This window comes from Typopeltis vanoorti, chromosome 1 (assembly GCF_054136105.1).
Source record: "Typopeltis vanoorti isolate ZY-2024b chromosome 1, IOZ_Tvanoo_1.0, whole genome shotgun sequence".
Taxonomy (NCBI): Eukaryota; Metazoa; Arthropoda; class Arachnida; order Uropygi; family Thelyphonidae; genus Typopeltis; species Typopeltis vanoorti.
Genome location: NC_143549.1, coordinates 133,709,567 through 133,727,436, shown reverse-complemented (window position 1 = coordinate 133,727,436; position 17,870 = coordinate 133,709,567). Strand labels below are relative to the sequence as shown.

General features: G+C 36.8%; 1 protein-coding gene across 2 annotated transcripts in view; it reads right to left on the bottom strand.

Annotated features, from left to right (window-relative positions):
• The window catches only part of LOC150110447 (RUN and FYVE domain-containing protein 2-like), a 358,385-nt gene that overhangs the window by 162,883 nt on the left and 177,632 nt on the right, over positions 1-17,870 (bottom strand). For both annotated transcript variants that reach the window (XM_090393911.1, XM_090393918.1), the window contains exons 8-9: positions 14,325-14,496; positions 7,411-7,527 (exon numbers count right to left, since the gene is read on the bottom strand). In XM_090393911.1, the coding sequence (XP_090250037.1) occupies positions 7,411-7,527; positions 14,325-14,496 (289 nt within the window). The remainder of the gene's footprint in view (positions 1-7,410; positions 7,528-14,324; positions 14,497-17,870) is intronic.

Below are 17,870 nucleotides of genomic sequence, written 5' to 3'. Positions count from 1 at the left end.
CTTGTTTACTGTCCATGGTTCAGCTCAATATTGAAAAGCAGACAAATTAATGCATTTAATCATCATATTTTTCTTGATGTTAGTACGTTTTTTTCATTCTGTTAAAGGTTGATTTTGGAATTTCTATTCTTTTCCTAATCTCTCTTTTGCATTATCCATCATCCTAAATAAGAGTAACATTCAACTCTCTATAATTTTCTTTTCTACTGTTATTTTTAAGTATATTTTTCTCTGATTACTATCATAACTTTAGTTGTTTTTTTAATGCATGGCCATATTTTTTGCTCTATGTATTTATCGGCTCTATTAATAAACCAGGTGCATATAAAATTTTCTGCATGTGAAGTATCTGTTGCATTGGATAGATGGAATGCTTCGGAGAGATTTGCATGGATGTAGAATGAGAAATAGGAGCACACAAATCTGGCATAGCTTATCATACGATCAATGAAAAACATTAGGTACTTTGGCAAATTAGAAAAATGCAACATACTGAATTTAACAGTTATGCTTGCAAATTCAAATAAGTACCGGAAATACGTGTGTAGAGGCTTAAGTGCTGTGAGGACATCATGTTGGAGGCTTAATGGATTTTTTACAACACTCAAAAAGAATTAAAATGGAATTTAATATTTCCTATATTTCTTCCTAGTCACTAGGACATCTACGGGGATTACAAAAACAATTAATGTAACATATACACAAATAATAAACAATACTAAGCCCAACCACATGGGTGACACTAAAGTCCTATCTAGGTAGAGTGCCCTCTAAGGGCAGTAGTAGGTGGCCTGGAATGTAAGGTGGGAACTCTGGTGACGAGTGTTCCCAAATCTTCGGAAACTTAATGCAACCGTATTTATTGAGATTTGGTTGGTTTTTGAGAGCTGCTGCTGCTTCTAAGAAAAGTCTCTCTTTCTTGAATTTGCTGTGGTGGAGCATGGTGGTTTTCTTCCATGATACCCTGTGGGTGGTGTCCAAAACATGGTCAGCCAAGCCTGAATGGCCATAGTTGTGTTTGAAGATGTAAGACTTGTGTTCCTCTAGACGGATGGATGCTGATCTGCCTGTCTGTCCAAAGTACGCCAGCTTACAGGAACAGGGTACTTTGTAAACTCCAGGCAGAGAGAGAGGAGGGAGCTGATCTTTCGTAGAACGGATAAGGGTAGCAAGTTTGCGGTGGGGCTTATATGCTGTGTGTAGTTGTACTGTTTTAGTATCTTGGCTATTTTTTCGGATGTGCCACGGATGTAGGGTATGGTGATGGCATTTTTAAAATCTTGTTGACGAGAAGGATGGGGAATGGGGCAGGAGTTGATTATTTTTTTGATACTGATATTGTTTTTTGATTCACCGGAAGGTCCCCTTCCTATATAAAAAACTCGACCCACTTTAAAGCCCTCACAGAAAATTTAACCTTGAATAAAAGTATGGATTTTAAAAATCCACAAACCCAATTCCCCACTCAGGCCTACAGTAGATGCCACCAATGCACCTTGCTATAGACTATCTAAACAGCTGGCCAACTCTCTGATCCCCCTCACAGGAAGGTCCCCTTCCTATATAAAAAATTCGACCCACTTTAAAGCCCTCACAGAAAATTTAACCTTGAATAAGACAGACATATTGGTAAGCTTTGATATCTCCTCTTTGTTTACCAATATTCCCTTAATTGACACCTTATCTCTCTTAGAAAACGTTTTTCCCTCTGGCATCTTAGATCTCTTTTCCTTTGCCATTAACTCTGGGTATTTCTCTTGGAACAACAAAATCTACAAGCAGATAGAGGGAACTGCCATGGGTTCCCCCCCCACTCTCACCCCCCTTACCAATTTCTATATGGAAGATTTCGAAAAACGAGCCATAGACTCAGCCCCACTCAAACCTTCTATCTGGCTAAGATATGTAGATGATGTGTTCTCGTGATTTGGCCTCATGGCCCAGACACGTTAGACTCCTTCCTCATTCATCTCAATAGTCTACATCCAAGAATCCAATTCACTATGGAAAAGAACAATTGTTTAACACCTTAGTCACACGCCTGCCTAATGATACACTTACCTTCACCGTATACAGAAAACCCACACACACAAGCAGATACATTCACAAACTCTCCCACCACCACCCCTCTCAACAATATGGCATTATTAAAACTCTTACCAAGAGAGCACACAATCTTTGTTCCAGTGGAACCGCCCTCACTACTGAGCTTAACCACATACACAGCACTTTCCTCTCCAATGGCTACAGCGATCATAGTATCAAAAAAATAATCAACTCCTCCCCCATTCCCCATCCTTCTCGTCAACAAGATTTTAAAAATGCCATCACCATATGCTACATCCGTGGCACATCCGAAAAAATAGCCAAGATACTAAAACAGTACAACCTACACACAGCATATAAGCCCCACCGCAAACTTGCTACCCTTATCCGTTCTACGAAAGATCAGCTCCCTCCTCTCTCTCTGCCTGGAGTTTACAAAGTACCCTGTTCCTGTAAGCTGGCGTACTTTGGACAGACAGGCAGATCAGCATCCATCCGTCTAGAGGAACACGTCTTACATCTTCAAACACAACTATGGCCATTCAGGCTTGGCTGACCATGTTTTGGACACCACCCACAGGGTATCATGGAAGAAAACCACCATTCTCCGACACAGCAAATTCAAGAAAGAGAAACTTTTCTTAGAAGCAGCAGCAGCTCTCAAAAACCAACCAAATCTCAATAAATACGGTTGCATTAAGCTTCCGAAGATTTGGGAAACACTCGTCACCAGAGTTCCCACCTTACATTCCAGGCCACCTACTACTGCCCTCAGAGGGCGCTCTACCTAGATAGGACTTTAGTGTCACCCACGTGGTTGGGCTTAGTATTGTTTGTTATTTGTGTATATGTTACATTAATTGTTTTTGTAATCCCCGTAGATGTCCTAGTGACTAGGAAGAAATATAGGAAATATTAAATTCCATTTTAATTCTTTTTGAGTGTTGTAAAAAATCCATTAAGCCTCCAACATGAAGTACCTGAAATGATACACTGTTCAACACAGTGCCAAAAATGAATATCTTATTTTAAACCAATTTTGGTCAGCACACATTAAAGACCTAAGAAGCTGGAAACTGAGTTATGATAGATTACACAGCATAGCTTAACTATGAGACATGTCTGATATTTCAGCACCATGCTCATCATCAATTTAACAACAATTCTATATATATATAGCAGTTATGTTTTAGGAGTCAACCAATTCATATTAAGTTTTTTTCCAATTTATATTTTATTTCTGATGATATATGCCAGAGCACACAAAACTGGTAGAATAAACATTTTTTTTTTCTTCTCTCCATGTGGTATATACTAAAAATAATGTGATCAGACTATTTTCCAGAAATATTCATCACCACCTCAGTAGCTTCTTAGACAGTGTCTCTGCTACTAAGTATCTTTATGAATGACTGCAATCTTTTTTTCCAAGTGATTTCTAATCTGACTGTATGTTTAGTAAAAATCTTCAATAAAAAAAAGGACTCCAATCAATCAGAAGTAATACAAGTTTCAACAAAAAGAAAAGGGGAAAAAACTGCTAATGTCATAATGAAAGATCATGATGACCAGCTATTTTGAACTCTCTATGGAACTAGCATAAATGATATTTATGTATATTGTTTTCCTTTACTAATGGAGTTGGTGTCTAGTGGTTAAACAAACTGAGGATGAAAGCTATATAGCTAATGAAATGTTAGAAATAAAACAGAAATGGGGAATATTAAAGATCCATCCTTATTTCATAGCTGAATAAATATAGAAATTGAAAATTTATTGAAAAACAAAAGGCATCCAATTTACCTTAGCATGCACTACTTAAAAGACACACATTTTGCCCATTCGTCTGTATTAGTGCTTTTGATAGAGGTTTCACTGGCCTCTCAGCAGAAGAGACAGAAACCTTATGAGTGCAAAAAACCTCATTCAATACCAAAGCAATCCTATACCAGTGAGTTATAAATAAATAAATAAATCAACTAACGCCTTTTATTCCCTAATAGGGAGTAGGCGAGGCCTTTATACCCTATCAAGCTTTTGGAGACTGAGTGGGCAGTTCAATCTCCATCAGTAGTCAATCAGAGATAGCTGGCCCATGTCTATCACAAATTATAGGCGGCTACTGATGAAGAGACTAGCACCCAAGTGCTGCCATCTCTTGGTGTCTAACCCTAACAGGATATGTTACTGTCTGAAATAATGTGGGTGGGTACTACAGTCGATTTTCTTGAGTTTACGGGACGAAAAAGCCGCTTACCCGTGTCAGAGATCGACTAACTCAGGAACCGGTCGAAGATAGGCTTAGAAAAAATCCCTCCAGTCAGCGACTAGACTTAATCCTAGGTCTAACTTCGAGCAGCCAAGTGTAAAGGACGCAAGCACCACTTCCACTGAGCTACACAGGCCTCTACCAGTGAGTTATTTTACATAATGGACTCTCAGTGAGTTCATAATTGTAATTATCAAAAGAAGAACCAGAAGCCATTTACATTCCCAAAATGAAACCTCTTCGCTCTTATATAATTATCTTTTGATAATTACAATTAAGCATCCATGGAAAGTTCACTTATAAAAAATACAACTCTGACGAATTGTTTTGGTATTGAATGGTGGTTATCCTCTAAGAGTTTCTGCCTGGTCTCTCATGAAAACCAACAATTTGAAACTGCTGTTAGCCAAGTGACACACATTTATAAAAAGTAATAATAAAATTTGAATACAAAGGCACTTACCTGGACATCGTTCAAGTTTTTTAAATAGTGCAAACTAAGGCAAGTCTGATGCTGCGGATTATATGCAAAATTAGAGACTAGTTTATTCAGGCGTGGAGTCCAAAAGAAGGCCTGACTAGTGGCATGCTGCAGGGTTCTGCACTGCTTCTGTTTAATTTGTACCTTAACAATATAGGAAAGGATCTGGAAGGAACAGTTCAGTTATTTGGCATTGATGCAAAGTTGGGTAGAGCAATAGCTAATACAGATGATGTCAAAATTTTTGCAGGATGATTTGCATAGATTGGCAAACTGGGCAAAGGAGAATGGATGTCAGTTTAATGTGGCAGGGTTATGCATTTTGGGGTGAAAAGGATTACCAGCTGTAAACCACATTGGTGGAACTGTACTCCAGGAAATTCACAAAGCCAGAGACTTGGAAGTGTTAGTGGATTAGGAAGTTAAAGTTTAGGGGCACGTAGCAAAAGTGGGTAAAGCAGCTCATCAGATTACTTGGTTACTGAAAAATACTTTGACAAGCAGAGAAAAACAGATTATTGTTCATCTTTATCAAGTCTTGATAAGAACCCATCTTGATGCTACGCACAGATCTGGGCACCAGGATGTCTTGATGAGGAGGGAGTGGCAAGTGACCAAGATGGTAGCAGGTCTATGGAATGAACCTTATGAGAATGTGTGGGTTACAGAAACTAATTGATAGGTGGGAAAGGGGTGCTATGATTGAGACATTCAAATTACTGAGGGGTTTTACAAGATTAATTCAGAGAAAATTTTTCAGAACAGGCCTGGTTGGTGGGAGAACTATGAGCATCCATGGAAACCTGAGTAAGAGTGTAGTTAGCAAGGGTGTTAGAACTAGGTTTTTTCTTGGAGAGTAGTGAATGAGTGGAATAGGTTACCGGAATCTGTTGTGGGTGCCATGACTGTGAATGAGTGGAATAGGTTACCGGAATCTGTTGTGGGTGCCATGACTGTGAATGAGTGGAATAGATTACCGGAATCTGTTGTGGGTGGCATGACTGTGAATGAGTTCAAACTATAACAGATACTGCACAAATGTTGGATAGGTCTTGACATGATATTTAGGGCCTCCCTCGATGAGTAAGGACTCCATGGAGTAGCCCATAATAATAATAACATTCTCATAAGCACTCTGGACAAGTTTTCGAAACTTTCAAACTTTCTATATTTATTCAGCTATGAAATATGAATGGATCTTTAATATCGCCTATTTCTATTTAATTTACATTGCTAAAATCGAAGTTAAATGAGATTTGTCTTTATCACATGTATACTTCCATTTGAAGCAATAACTAGCTATCAGCACATAAGTTGCAGAATCACTGAACATTATGATAAATTTAGTTTAATCTTTTATCCAAGTGTGAGCAAACAAAGTTTGCGCCTGAAAGTAATTTCAGGACTGAGGTAAGGTGGTACAACACCGGGAAACTCGTTGCAAAGGTGGAGCAATCTAACATCACTCCTATCTCGGTATCTCCATAATGCAAAACACATCTCCTTGCGGATATGTCTAATGTTATGCGTTAAGGGAAGGGCCACTACCTTGACTAGTTTCAACCTTTATTGAGGTCTCTTCAGTGGGAGCCATGCCCAAGTGGAGATACCACTGAAGAGACCTCAATAAAGGTCGAAACTAGTCTGGGTAGTGGCCCTTCCCTTAATGCATAACATTAGACATATCCGCAAGGAGATGTGTTTTGCATTATGGGAGATACTGAAATAGGAGTGATGTTAGCTTGCTCCACCTTTGCAACAAGTTTCCCAGTGTTGTACCACCTTATCCCAGTCCTGAAGATACTTTCAGGTGCAAACTTTGTTTGCTCACACTTGGATAAAGGATTAAACTAAATTTATTGTAGTCTAACCAAGTGAAAAATAAACTTTCAACATCTTTCTCTAAATCCAGAGTAATTTATTAAAAAGGTGGCACACTGTTTGGCAACTCCTATAGGTAGAGATGACCTTGCTAATGCTTCTGCCTGGTATCTCCACTTGGGCCTGGCTCCCACTGAAGAGACCTCAAAGGTCGAAACTAGTCTGGTTAGTGGCCCTTCTCTTAATGCATAACATTAAACATATCCACAAGGAGATGTGTTTTGCATTATGGGAGATACTGAGATAGGAGTGATGTTAGCTTGCTCCACCTTTGCAACGAGTTGTCTGGTGTTGTACCACCTTACCTCAGTCCTGAAATTACTTTCAGGTGCAAACTTTGTTTGCTCACACTTGGATAAAGGATTAAACTAAATTTATTATAGTCTAACCGAATGAAAAATAAACTTTCAACACTGAACATTATGGTTGGATTTTTAGCATTCTACAAATCAGTTTCTCAAATCTGAAACTTTCTTTATCACATTTCAATTTTGTTTGGTCTCGCTGCAGCCAATTGTAAAATATTTCTATAACAACAAGTATTTTTTTAATTAAAAAAATTCCAGTAATAAGTGATCCTTAATTTGAACACAACATGATTTTTTTAGAAATGCCCCATAAATTCAAGGTTAGCAAGGTTTAAATCTAAGAACAGTTAAACTGTAATCAAGTAATATGAGATAAGAATAGCAATGAATGCTTTTAGATTCATTTTAACTATTCAGCTCCTTACCTGTCTCTTTTGCATTTCATCCTGAAGCTGCCGTTTGATGTCATTATAAAGAAAATCAAGACCAGCTTGATTAGTTTGATATGTTTCTCTTTCAGCTGATATGTCAGCTCTTGTCTCCTATATCACATGAAATAGATTTCATTAATTTCGAATAATCTTCCTCTCGAAATTCAGCCTCTTAACTGTTTATTTTATTGAAACTTAAAAAAAAATACATTTATAATTTTAAGAGGCACAAACTGAAGTACTGAAATAAAAATAATGAAGTAAATAAAAATATAAGATCATTACAATTATTGATGTGCACAGTGAGCATACACGATCTAAAAATTTCATTATTGTATATTTATATAACTTTGAAAAAATGGAAAGTTGTGGTAGAGAAACTTGGGGCAAACACAATTCAGGCCAAACTGGAGTTGTCAGGGTCATATTTTTGCTTTAACTGAGAAATCATGGAATACAACAAGCATTTGTATTTAAGTTTTGTAGGCTTGAAAAGGTATATGATAATGAAATGCCAACAGAAAAGCTGTTCAAATGGTATAAACAGGACATTGTATCAAGCAATACATAGTCTATGTTTGCGTTGTAAATCCGCAAATAGAATTAAAAGAGGTATAGGAAGATGATTTCATGTAAAATCAGGTGTTAGACAAGGATGCATATTGTCATCACTCTTATTATCTACACGAAAAATTATAAAGGAAAGTTGCTCCTAAATAAATCTAATGTAAGTCTTCAGGATTTTTTTTTTAACTAAACTGAACACTACTGCTTCAAATTTTATATGAAAATCAGTAGTAATAGCAAAACCCTGAATCTCCACTGCAAGTCCCTATCCCATATATTCATTTCGATGATAGGTTCAGCCCTATCAAGCATGTGTAACGTCTGCATAAGTAAGGAACTAGATAAGAACAGAGATCTGCAAGTTATCAAACTGTGTCATGCAGACCACAGACAAGGGTGTGCAAAAGAGCATGCAGGTAATTTATTATGTCTGTACACAAATGCTAGGAGTATCAGAAACAAAGCAGAGTTTGTTGCCTTGGTTAATATATTAGGACCTCATGTTGTAGGCTTTAGTGAGACTTGGCCATCAGAAGCAGACGTACTAACTGGTATCGAGTGCAAAGAGTACAATATTTTTATGAAGGAAAGCCAGGATAGGAGAAGGCCATGCTGCTGATATCAAATGTCTTGAATCCAGTTAGAGTTGAGACCTATGACTGCAATATTAATAACAATTTTTTATGTAACAGAGTTTGAAGGCATCTGGAGTGAGATGGAGTTGCAAGATGAAATACACAGTGGAGTATTGTTACAGACCATGTGGATCGGTTGCTAGTGACGAAGAAATGCATTAACAAATAAATACGATGGGTGCAAAAAGAGTAATAATAATAATGGGGGACTTTATTTATCTGAACACTGATTGTTTAGCAATGAAATTGCATGAGAAGAATGAAACTGAATTTATTGAGTTGTTGCAAGACAACTTCCTCAAGCAGCATGTGACATAAGGAACTCTAGGTCAAAGAGTGTTAGATCTAATTAGTGTCAGAAGGTTTCAGTTAAAGACATAACTATTCTGCCTCCAGTTAGTGACAGTGATCATGCGGCACTCACTTGGGAAGTGGGTAAGTTTATGAATGTTCCATTCAGAAAATGTTACTTGCTGAACTACAAAGCAGAAAATTATAACCACCTGAGGAGTATGCTGGGTTCTGTGCCATGGTATCAGTTATTGGATGGAAAAAATATCGACATGTTTAAAAATACTTAAATGACGTGATATCAGAATGTGTCCCTAGAGTTCAAAGAATAAACAGAGTAGGAATGAAATGGATGTGCAATCTAATTAAGCAAGAGATTCAAAAGAAAAAGATGTGGGAATATCATGTGCATAAGGATAATGTCAGTTATGATAATTATAAGCAGCAGGCCAGAAGAGTCACAAGTGTTGTACAGAAAACTAAGTCCAAGTATGAAAAGAAACTGGCTCTGCAAGTTAAAGACAACCCAAAAGAATTCTATCATTATGCTGCAAGTAAAAGAAAGAATGAATTTCAAAGAATAACTGTACTGAATGCAGATAGTATGCAGGTGATGGATGCATAAGTGATTGTTCAACTAATGAGCAGCCATTTTGCTAAAAGCTATCAGCAACATTGAACTCATCACTACTTCTTCTTTGTATGAGAAAACTCATGTGGATGAGGAGGAAGTACCAGAGTTGTTGCACAAACTGAATAAGAATTCTGAAATAGGAACTGATGGGATATCAGCACAGAAGCAAAAAAGAGTGTTTAGCTGAACTGGCTATTCCTTTGTTGTTGTCATCTTATCCTTTGAAGAGTCTTAGATGTTTCCATGTGCTCCTTGAACTGCTTTGGCTATGTCGCTGATTTTGTTTGTATAGAGCTGTTGTTCAGGATTAGGGTCTATTGCTTGCAAGCCTGCTGTAATTATTGTACAGGTAAAGATGTGAGTGGGTGTCAGTTCAGTATTAGGGCAGGTGTTGCAGTTTCTATATGTTCTTGTATCATCTGTATTGATCTTCATTCCTCTATAATGTCCTGTTTGCAGTCTTGCTATCATCTTTCTGTCAGCACTGATTTCGGGAATTTGATGTTGTGTCACTGATTTCAGTGGAATTAGTTCAGCTTTTGCTAGTGTGTTAGCATCAATAAGAGTTATCATGTGAGTTTCTTGGTTGAGTTCTCTGGCCTCTTTTGCTAATTTATCAGCTGCTTCAATATAATCAATGCCTACATGAGCTGGAATCCATTGTAAAATGCAACTTTTTCCTAAACATTTTAGTTGATTTAAGAGTTTATCGGTGTCTTTTGTGAGCTTGGTATTACTATTTTTGATTGCCTCCATAGCTGATCTTGAGTCACTGTAAATTATAATTCCCTCTGATTGTTGAGATGATGATAATTTTAAGTAGGCTTCGAGTGCTTTATTTATTGCATAAAGTTTGCTGTTAAATTGGAAGCAAATTTCCCAGATTCAACTTTTACTGAAAGTTTTTCAGTAAAAGCTGGTGTTCTTCTTCTACACCTTTCAGGAGTAGAAGAAGAACACCAGTGCCTCCATTAATCATATTGGTGTCTGACGATCCATCAATATAACAAATAACCTGTTTGGAGGATGAAAGAAGTTGACAGTATTTAGGCCTTTTTCTTTGAGCATTTCTTTTGCTTTTTTTTTTTTTTTGTATAGAGTTTGGTAAGGTTTAGATTTATGGAGATATTTGGAGGTAAAAGACTGAAAAATAGAGGTTTTTTGTTTATGTGGCCATTTAGCTGATCAAGACCTATTTCCTTCTTGATAGTGTCACCATATTGTAAAGTTGATGCTCTGTGAATTCTGCATTTTTGATCCCAATGTTCATAAGTTTTTGGTAGAACCTCTGCTACTTAATGGCTCACAAAATGTTAAGCAAGTTTGAGCACGGTGAGTAGTTGGAAGGGGTTCAATCGTTCGATGCTGTTGGCACACTCTCCCTCGATGAGTCTTTGGACTCCCTGGAGGTGTCACATAATAATATGATCGCTTTGGTAGCTTCTAATATTATTAATGAATTTTATGGTGGGAAATTTTCATCTGTTCTCCAGCAGGTCAAGTCCACATTCTTGTTGGGCTCTGATGTTGTTAGTGGATGAGACTGTACCAATCTCATCCTATCTTGGATAATCTTGGATGCTTTTGCTTGTATTTTGTCTAATTTTTCCTTTACTGATGAAGCCGGAGGTGACCAGATAGGTGCTGCATATTCCATTATTCCTTTGACCAGGCTATATAATTTCAGTCTTAGAAGAGGGAAGATTCCACAGAAGTGGAAAGAACATATGGTAATCCCATTGCACGAGTGATGCAAAGACCGATGCATCAAATGATCGACCAATCAGTATCTCAGGAGTGGTGGTGAAGATTTTGAAAAGGTTGGTCAGGGCTTGCATTCAGAAATGGGTTGACAGAGAATCTCTACTCTGTCATGGTTTCCTTTTTTTATATCTACCCACCATAAACAACATGGGTTTACTAAGGGAAGTTAATGTTTTAGCAACTTGCTTACATTCTCTGATAATGTTACCACTGAGTTAGATAAGGGAAATAGATACTCCATGATACTTTTGAATTTCGCTAAGGCTTTTGATAGAATACAGCATGGACTACTGTTGCATAAATTGGAGAATATGGGATTGGATTATAAATTATTAGCATGGATAAGAGGATGGTTGGCTGACATATCAAAAAGTGGTATAAGTGGTATATGTGGTGTGTGAATCTGCAAGATCCAAGGTAACAAGGGGTGTGTCTCAAGGATCAATCCTTGGTCTGTTGTCATTCAATCCATACATTAATGACATTGAGAAGGATTTGAGACAGCAAATAGTTGAATGACATACAGCTATTTGCTGATGTTGATGATGATGCAAAGTTAGGTAGGATAATCAGGAATGCTGCTGATATGCAGTACTTCCAGAATGATTTGAATAAGCTGAACTGTGGGCATGTGAAAATGGCTGTCATTTCAATGTTAATAAATGTAAAGTCATGCACTTTGATGTGATTACATATCCAATGTTGTATTATATTGGTCGAATTATGCTTGAAGAAACTGTTGAGGCTAGGGATCATGGAGTTTTAGTAGACAGGAGGTTGAGGTCAAGGGTCTATATCAAAAATTGTAAATACAACTCAGAAAATAATGGCAATGCTAAAAAGAACCTTGACATGTAAAGATAAGGAAGTCATTGTGCCTCTTTACAAGGCCTCGATAAGACCTCACTTGGACTACTGCACGCAGGTCTGGTCTCCTGGTTTCCTTGGTGATTCTGATACAGTGAAGAGAGTGCAAAGGAGAGTGTCAGAAATGATATCAGGATTGAGGAATACAGATTACGAAGAAAGAGTGAGAATTTATAGGCTGCAGAAACTAGCAAAAAGGAGAAAAAGGGGGGGGGGGTGATATGATTGAGACATACAAACTTCTGAGAGGATTATAAAGAATTTCAGTACATGGAGTTCTTCATTTTATGGAGGGTGTGGAAAGAATAACATCCATGGAAGTTGAGAATGAATGCTGTCAAGAAGGAGGACTAGGGCTAGATTTTTCTCTCACAGAGTAGTGCATGATTGGAATGGACTGACATCGGATAAGGGTTCCTCACATTATGCTACTTGCACCCCGACGTGTGTGTGTGTGCAAGTAGCGTGAATGAATTCAAGAACAGGTATGACAGTTGTTGCTGATAGTATGGCCTCCCTCGATGATTGCCTAACTCCCTGGAGGTCTCTCTTAATAATAACAACATATTGCAAGCATCTTTGAGATGATTGCTATCAATCTGAAGAGATAATTTAGTTCCTAGTTTTTTACCTCTCCTCTTGGTAACCATCCACAAAAGATAAACAGCTCTCCTGTCTCTGGTATTAAAGTTCAATGTGAATGCCTCTGCTTGTACTTTGGACAAACAGGACGTCCTGTTGAAAAACAACAAGAACACCAATCTTATATTAACAAGAATAAACCTGAAATTTGGCCTTGCATGCTGCTTCTTCATCATCAATGTTATACCTGTAAATAAATATGAATTTATTTTTCACATTATCTTTTCATTTTTCATGTGTAGTATTAGTAATACATACAACATCTCAGTGTTTTGTATTATATAAGACATACTGATGTAGATACTGAGAGACAGCCAATTCATCTTGTAAACAGACAATATAAACGTATGATATTGATAAATACAGTACAGTACTGCAAATGTATTTTCTCTTCCTTATGATTTTCTAAATAACATTTTATTTCCTCTAGCTTACTTTATTGTAAGCTAGAGGAACCCTTATCTATTGTAAGCTATACAGTATATAATACATATAACATACAAAATATGCATTGACTATTTAAGTTATCAGTAAGGCTGACAGTCAACAGTAGGCTATTAGTAAAGTTTTTGGGAAGTCAAAAGATATATGGATTTTCAACTGCATAGGGGATTGCCCTAACCCTGACGTTGTTCAAGGGTCAACTGTGTGTGTGTGTACTAGGGGGCTCCTCCCCCTGACGCCTACGGCGCCCCCCCCCCCCCCCCCCGAGTTCCGGACTGGTAAGCCGGTTCTCCTTGAATTCTGATAACTCGAACTTTGAAAACTTTGAAGACCCCTGGCATACACCCCCCCAGTTCTGGACTGGTAGGTCAGTTCTCCCGGAATTCAGATGACTCGAATTTTGAAGACTCAAAAGGGGTCCCCTCCCCTGGCGCTTATGCCGCACAACCCCCCCCCGAGTTCTGGACTGGTAGACTAGTTCTCCTTGAATTCTGATAACTCGCAAGGGGGTTCCACCCCTTTCAATTTTCAAAACAGGCAAACTGGCCTCATGAATACAGATCTGCAGCCATAAATACTTGCCCTTAGGGAGATGCAGAAGAGGAATGGCAAGCCAACTGCATTAATTGCCTAAAACTCCTAAATAGGGGGCCTCAACTTACTTATCTTGGATGGATGGATGGATGCCATATCTAGGATCAAACACAAGTGCTTTCAGCAACCACTGTGCTGCACTGTCATTCAACCTATTCAAATCTGCTCAAAAGCACAACTGTTGCGATACTTGCAGTATCTGATAAGAACAACACACACACCAACTCAAAGTCACTTAGGTCATACTGTGACCTAAGTGCCTGATTTATATTACTTGGAATGGAGAATGAACCATCTCTAGCAAAGTGGTGGATTTCATGAATGATAGGGGGAGATGGGCACATGGCTAATAAAAAGACCACTACAGAGTGCATGCATGCATGCGCAAACACACACACACACACACACACACACACACACACACACACACAGTGCATATGATATTTTGTCTTCAATATGGGAATACAAACCTCCAGTTTTCTTTTATGCTCTTCAAACATTTTGTCTTGAGTTTTACGTAAGTGGGCATTCTCATCCTGCAAGGATAAAATTTGATTTTTGGCAATTGCCAGATCTTCTTTCATAAGAGCATTTGTTGTCTGAAGTTGTTCAACTTTCTGTTGTAGATTTGTAACTGTAGCACTATAAGAACAATCATGAAAATTAAACCATTTTAATAAATTAAAGGAAATGACAAAGTTTAAAACAGAATATTCAAAATGAGCAATAATTTATTAATTACAAATTTGGGGAAAAAAACGATCTTATAATACATATAAATAAATTATGTTTTATGATATATAAAAAGTGATCATACTGGATACAAAAAAGTTTTGGATATCTTCATAAAAGAATATGAAGATGACAAAACTCTAACGAAAGATGTAATTACATAGCATCTTTATGGTTTAAGAAGGAATAAAACAAAATAATAAATATATTACAAAAACAAGTAGAAAGGCTTATGTGTTGGCAGTTCATGTCAATTTATTTAATGGTATTAATTCACAACACAGATTAATAAGAAATTAATTAATATTTTTAATTAATAATTTTTGGGACAAACTGTTTTTGTGTTCTGAAGATGCTGGATATAGTACCAGAGAAATATCAGCAAATAAGTTATATAAATATTAATTATTCTCTTATTATCTCTAATTATCATACTGGTTAGATAGATCAGAGATTAGCTCTCTAACAATACTAGCAAGTTGTGTATGATGGAGCAGTCTCAAAAACGGAGGATAACCAGTGGCTTCAGGGTTCTGTTCTTGGGCCCCTACTGTTTAACTTGTTTATAAATGATATATCATGTGGGCTAACTGCATCATCAGCAAACAACTGAAGATCCCCAAAGCTGGAGAGAATTATACATAAGCACTGCTGATGTTAATTCCTTTCAAGAAGATTTGAACAAACTTTTGACATGGACAAAGGAGTGAGGATGCAGTTTTAATATTGATAAGTGCAAAGTGTTGCATTTTGGAGTGCAGAAATATAAGGCTCTGTATATACTGACAGCACTGCACTGTACTGTAGGAAGTGGATGAGATTCGAGATTTGAGAGTGATGGTCTGAAGTTTAGAAGGCATATTTCAAGTGTTGCAAAGACTGCACATCATATTACTACTATGATAAGAGTGCTCTAACATGTAGGGATAAGGAAGTGGTTGTGTCACTGTATAAAGCACTGGTCAGACCACACTTGGACTATTGGGCTCAGATTTGGTCACCTGGTTTTCAATGTGATGTGGAAACATTGGACAGGGTCCAAAAATAAGTGACTAAGACAATATTAGGACATTGGAATGCTGGCTGGAGAGAGGCTGAAGAAATGTGGATAGGAGGAAAGGAGGTGATATAATAGGGATGCTTAAGTTGGGCGAGAGAATTTTATCAGATTAATCCATTAGCCAATGAATGGAACACACCAGAATATTTTGTTAATGCAAGGAGTGTTAAGGATTTTAAGATTCAGTATGATCAATATGTTGTCAGTTGAATGAACCTCCCATGAACAGTCTGCTGACTCCATAGAGGGTGTAATAATAATAATAAAATAATCTGTGTTGTGAATTAATACTTAATACCATTAAATTGACATTACAAAAACAATTAAGCAGAAAAAAGTGTGATGAATTTTTCAAATATGACTGCTCACTTAGTTGCTCATCTTCTATCCAGATGTAAAGGTTTTCTTCTCATTTTAATTTTTATTAAGAACTTTTCTCTTCAATATTGCACTTACTAAAGCTTCTCTATTCATTCTCTCCTCTGTCCAGCTCACTTTTCTGAATCTCCTCCAGTACTCTCAAAAGTTTCCATATCAAGTTTGATCAGAGTCCATGTTTCTAAAGGATAAATTGTAATACCCAATAAGAAAAGCTCAGTATACTCTCTTCTTTAAGGATATATTTATACTACTTATAGTAAGCAAACAAGCTCTTCATAACCATGAATGCTGCTTGACTCATAGAAATTTTGATTTAATTTCTCCTGAGGAGTTGGCATTTTCTGTGTGTGTGTGGGGGGCTTTCCAAATACCTGAATTTTGAAACTTACCTAATTACTGATGACAATAAAATTGAATATCAGCGATGAGGTATTTTTGTCATATATTACCATACACTTTGTCTTCATGGTGTTTGTTATCATTCCATATGCTTTTGCTGTGTTTAAAGTATTAATAATTATCTGTAAGACTTTTTTTGCTTTGGGATATGATAGTCTTGTTATCTGCAAATCATAATAATTTTATCTTAACTCCACTAACAGTCAATTCTTTTCCTATCATATATACAAAGACGTTAAAGTGTGATAGCAATAACAGAAGTCCTGTTTGATGCTTCTCCTGTTTTCGTAGGTAGTTTTTTTTTAATGAAATCTGTTAATTCTTCTTCATTTCTAATGTTATAGAAGATTGCATTCTATGTAAACTACATCCACACTGCAACGCCACTCACTGGTATGGAACTAGACTCGAGCAATAATTTCAGCTCTTATTGGCCATAGTCTTTACTCTTTTCTTCTAATTTATGTGTGAGCAGTTATGTGACAGCATGTTGCTCTCTAGCTTAACATACCTATTAATGATTTGTAACTAAATAGATAAATAAAAAAATAGATGGCATTGATATAGATGATTGTAGTTGTGGTTCATTGTAGTTGGCGAAATGAGTGGTGGAGACACTCATTTTGTTACATAAAACTTTCTGGTTGATGATGATACAATGATGTTTTCGTTATCTGGCCACATGGCCACCAAACTTTAAACACCTTCCTCAGCCACCTGAACAAACAATGTAAGCGATAAAATTTATTATTGAAATTGAAAATCAAAATTCACATCTCCTCTCAGGCAGTCTATCCTTCACTGTCTACTGCAAGCCTACACATGCCAGCCAATATATAAATGCTAACTCTTATCACCACCTTCACAAAAACTTGGAGTCATTAACACCCTCAAAAACAATTATAAAGTTGCTTTAATGAATAAGCTCTTAAACAAGAATTAAAAATTATTAGCAATAGATTTATAAATAATGGCTATAGCAAAAATACCGTCAATAAAGTTCTTCATAAAACTTCAAAAATGCATGTAATATAGATTACAGTAAAACCATAGCTATCCCATACATTAGAGGGTTATCAGATAAAATAAATAGAATTCTACACCATTAAAATCTTAATGCTACTTTTAAACAACCTATGAAATTAAACATATTTAACTCCACTAAGGATCCCCCTCCCCTTCCACAGCTCACCCTGAAGTTTATCATATCTATTGCACCTGTAAAAACCTTCAAAATGAACTAAATATGTGCAGTCTGTACTTAAAATCAAAACTAGCCTGAAACTTCAGCAGTCCTTCAACATTTATATATTACTATTGTTTTAATCCTTTATCCAGCATAAGCAAACAGTTTGCTGGTGAAGTATCTTTGCAACTAGTCTACTTGTATATTGAAGTGTGCATTATAAGTGAACAATTTTCACCAAACAAGTTGTAGAGGAAA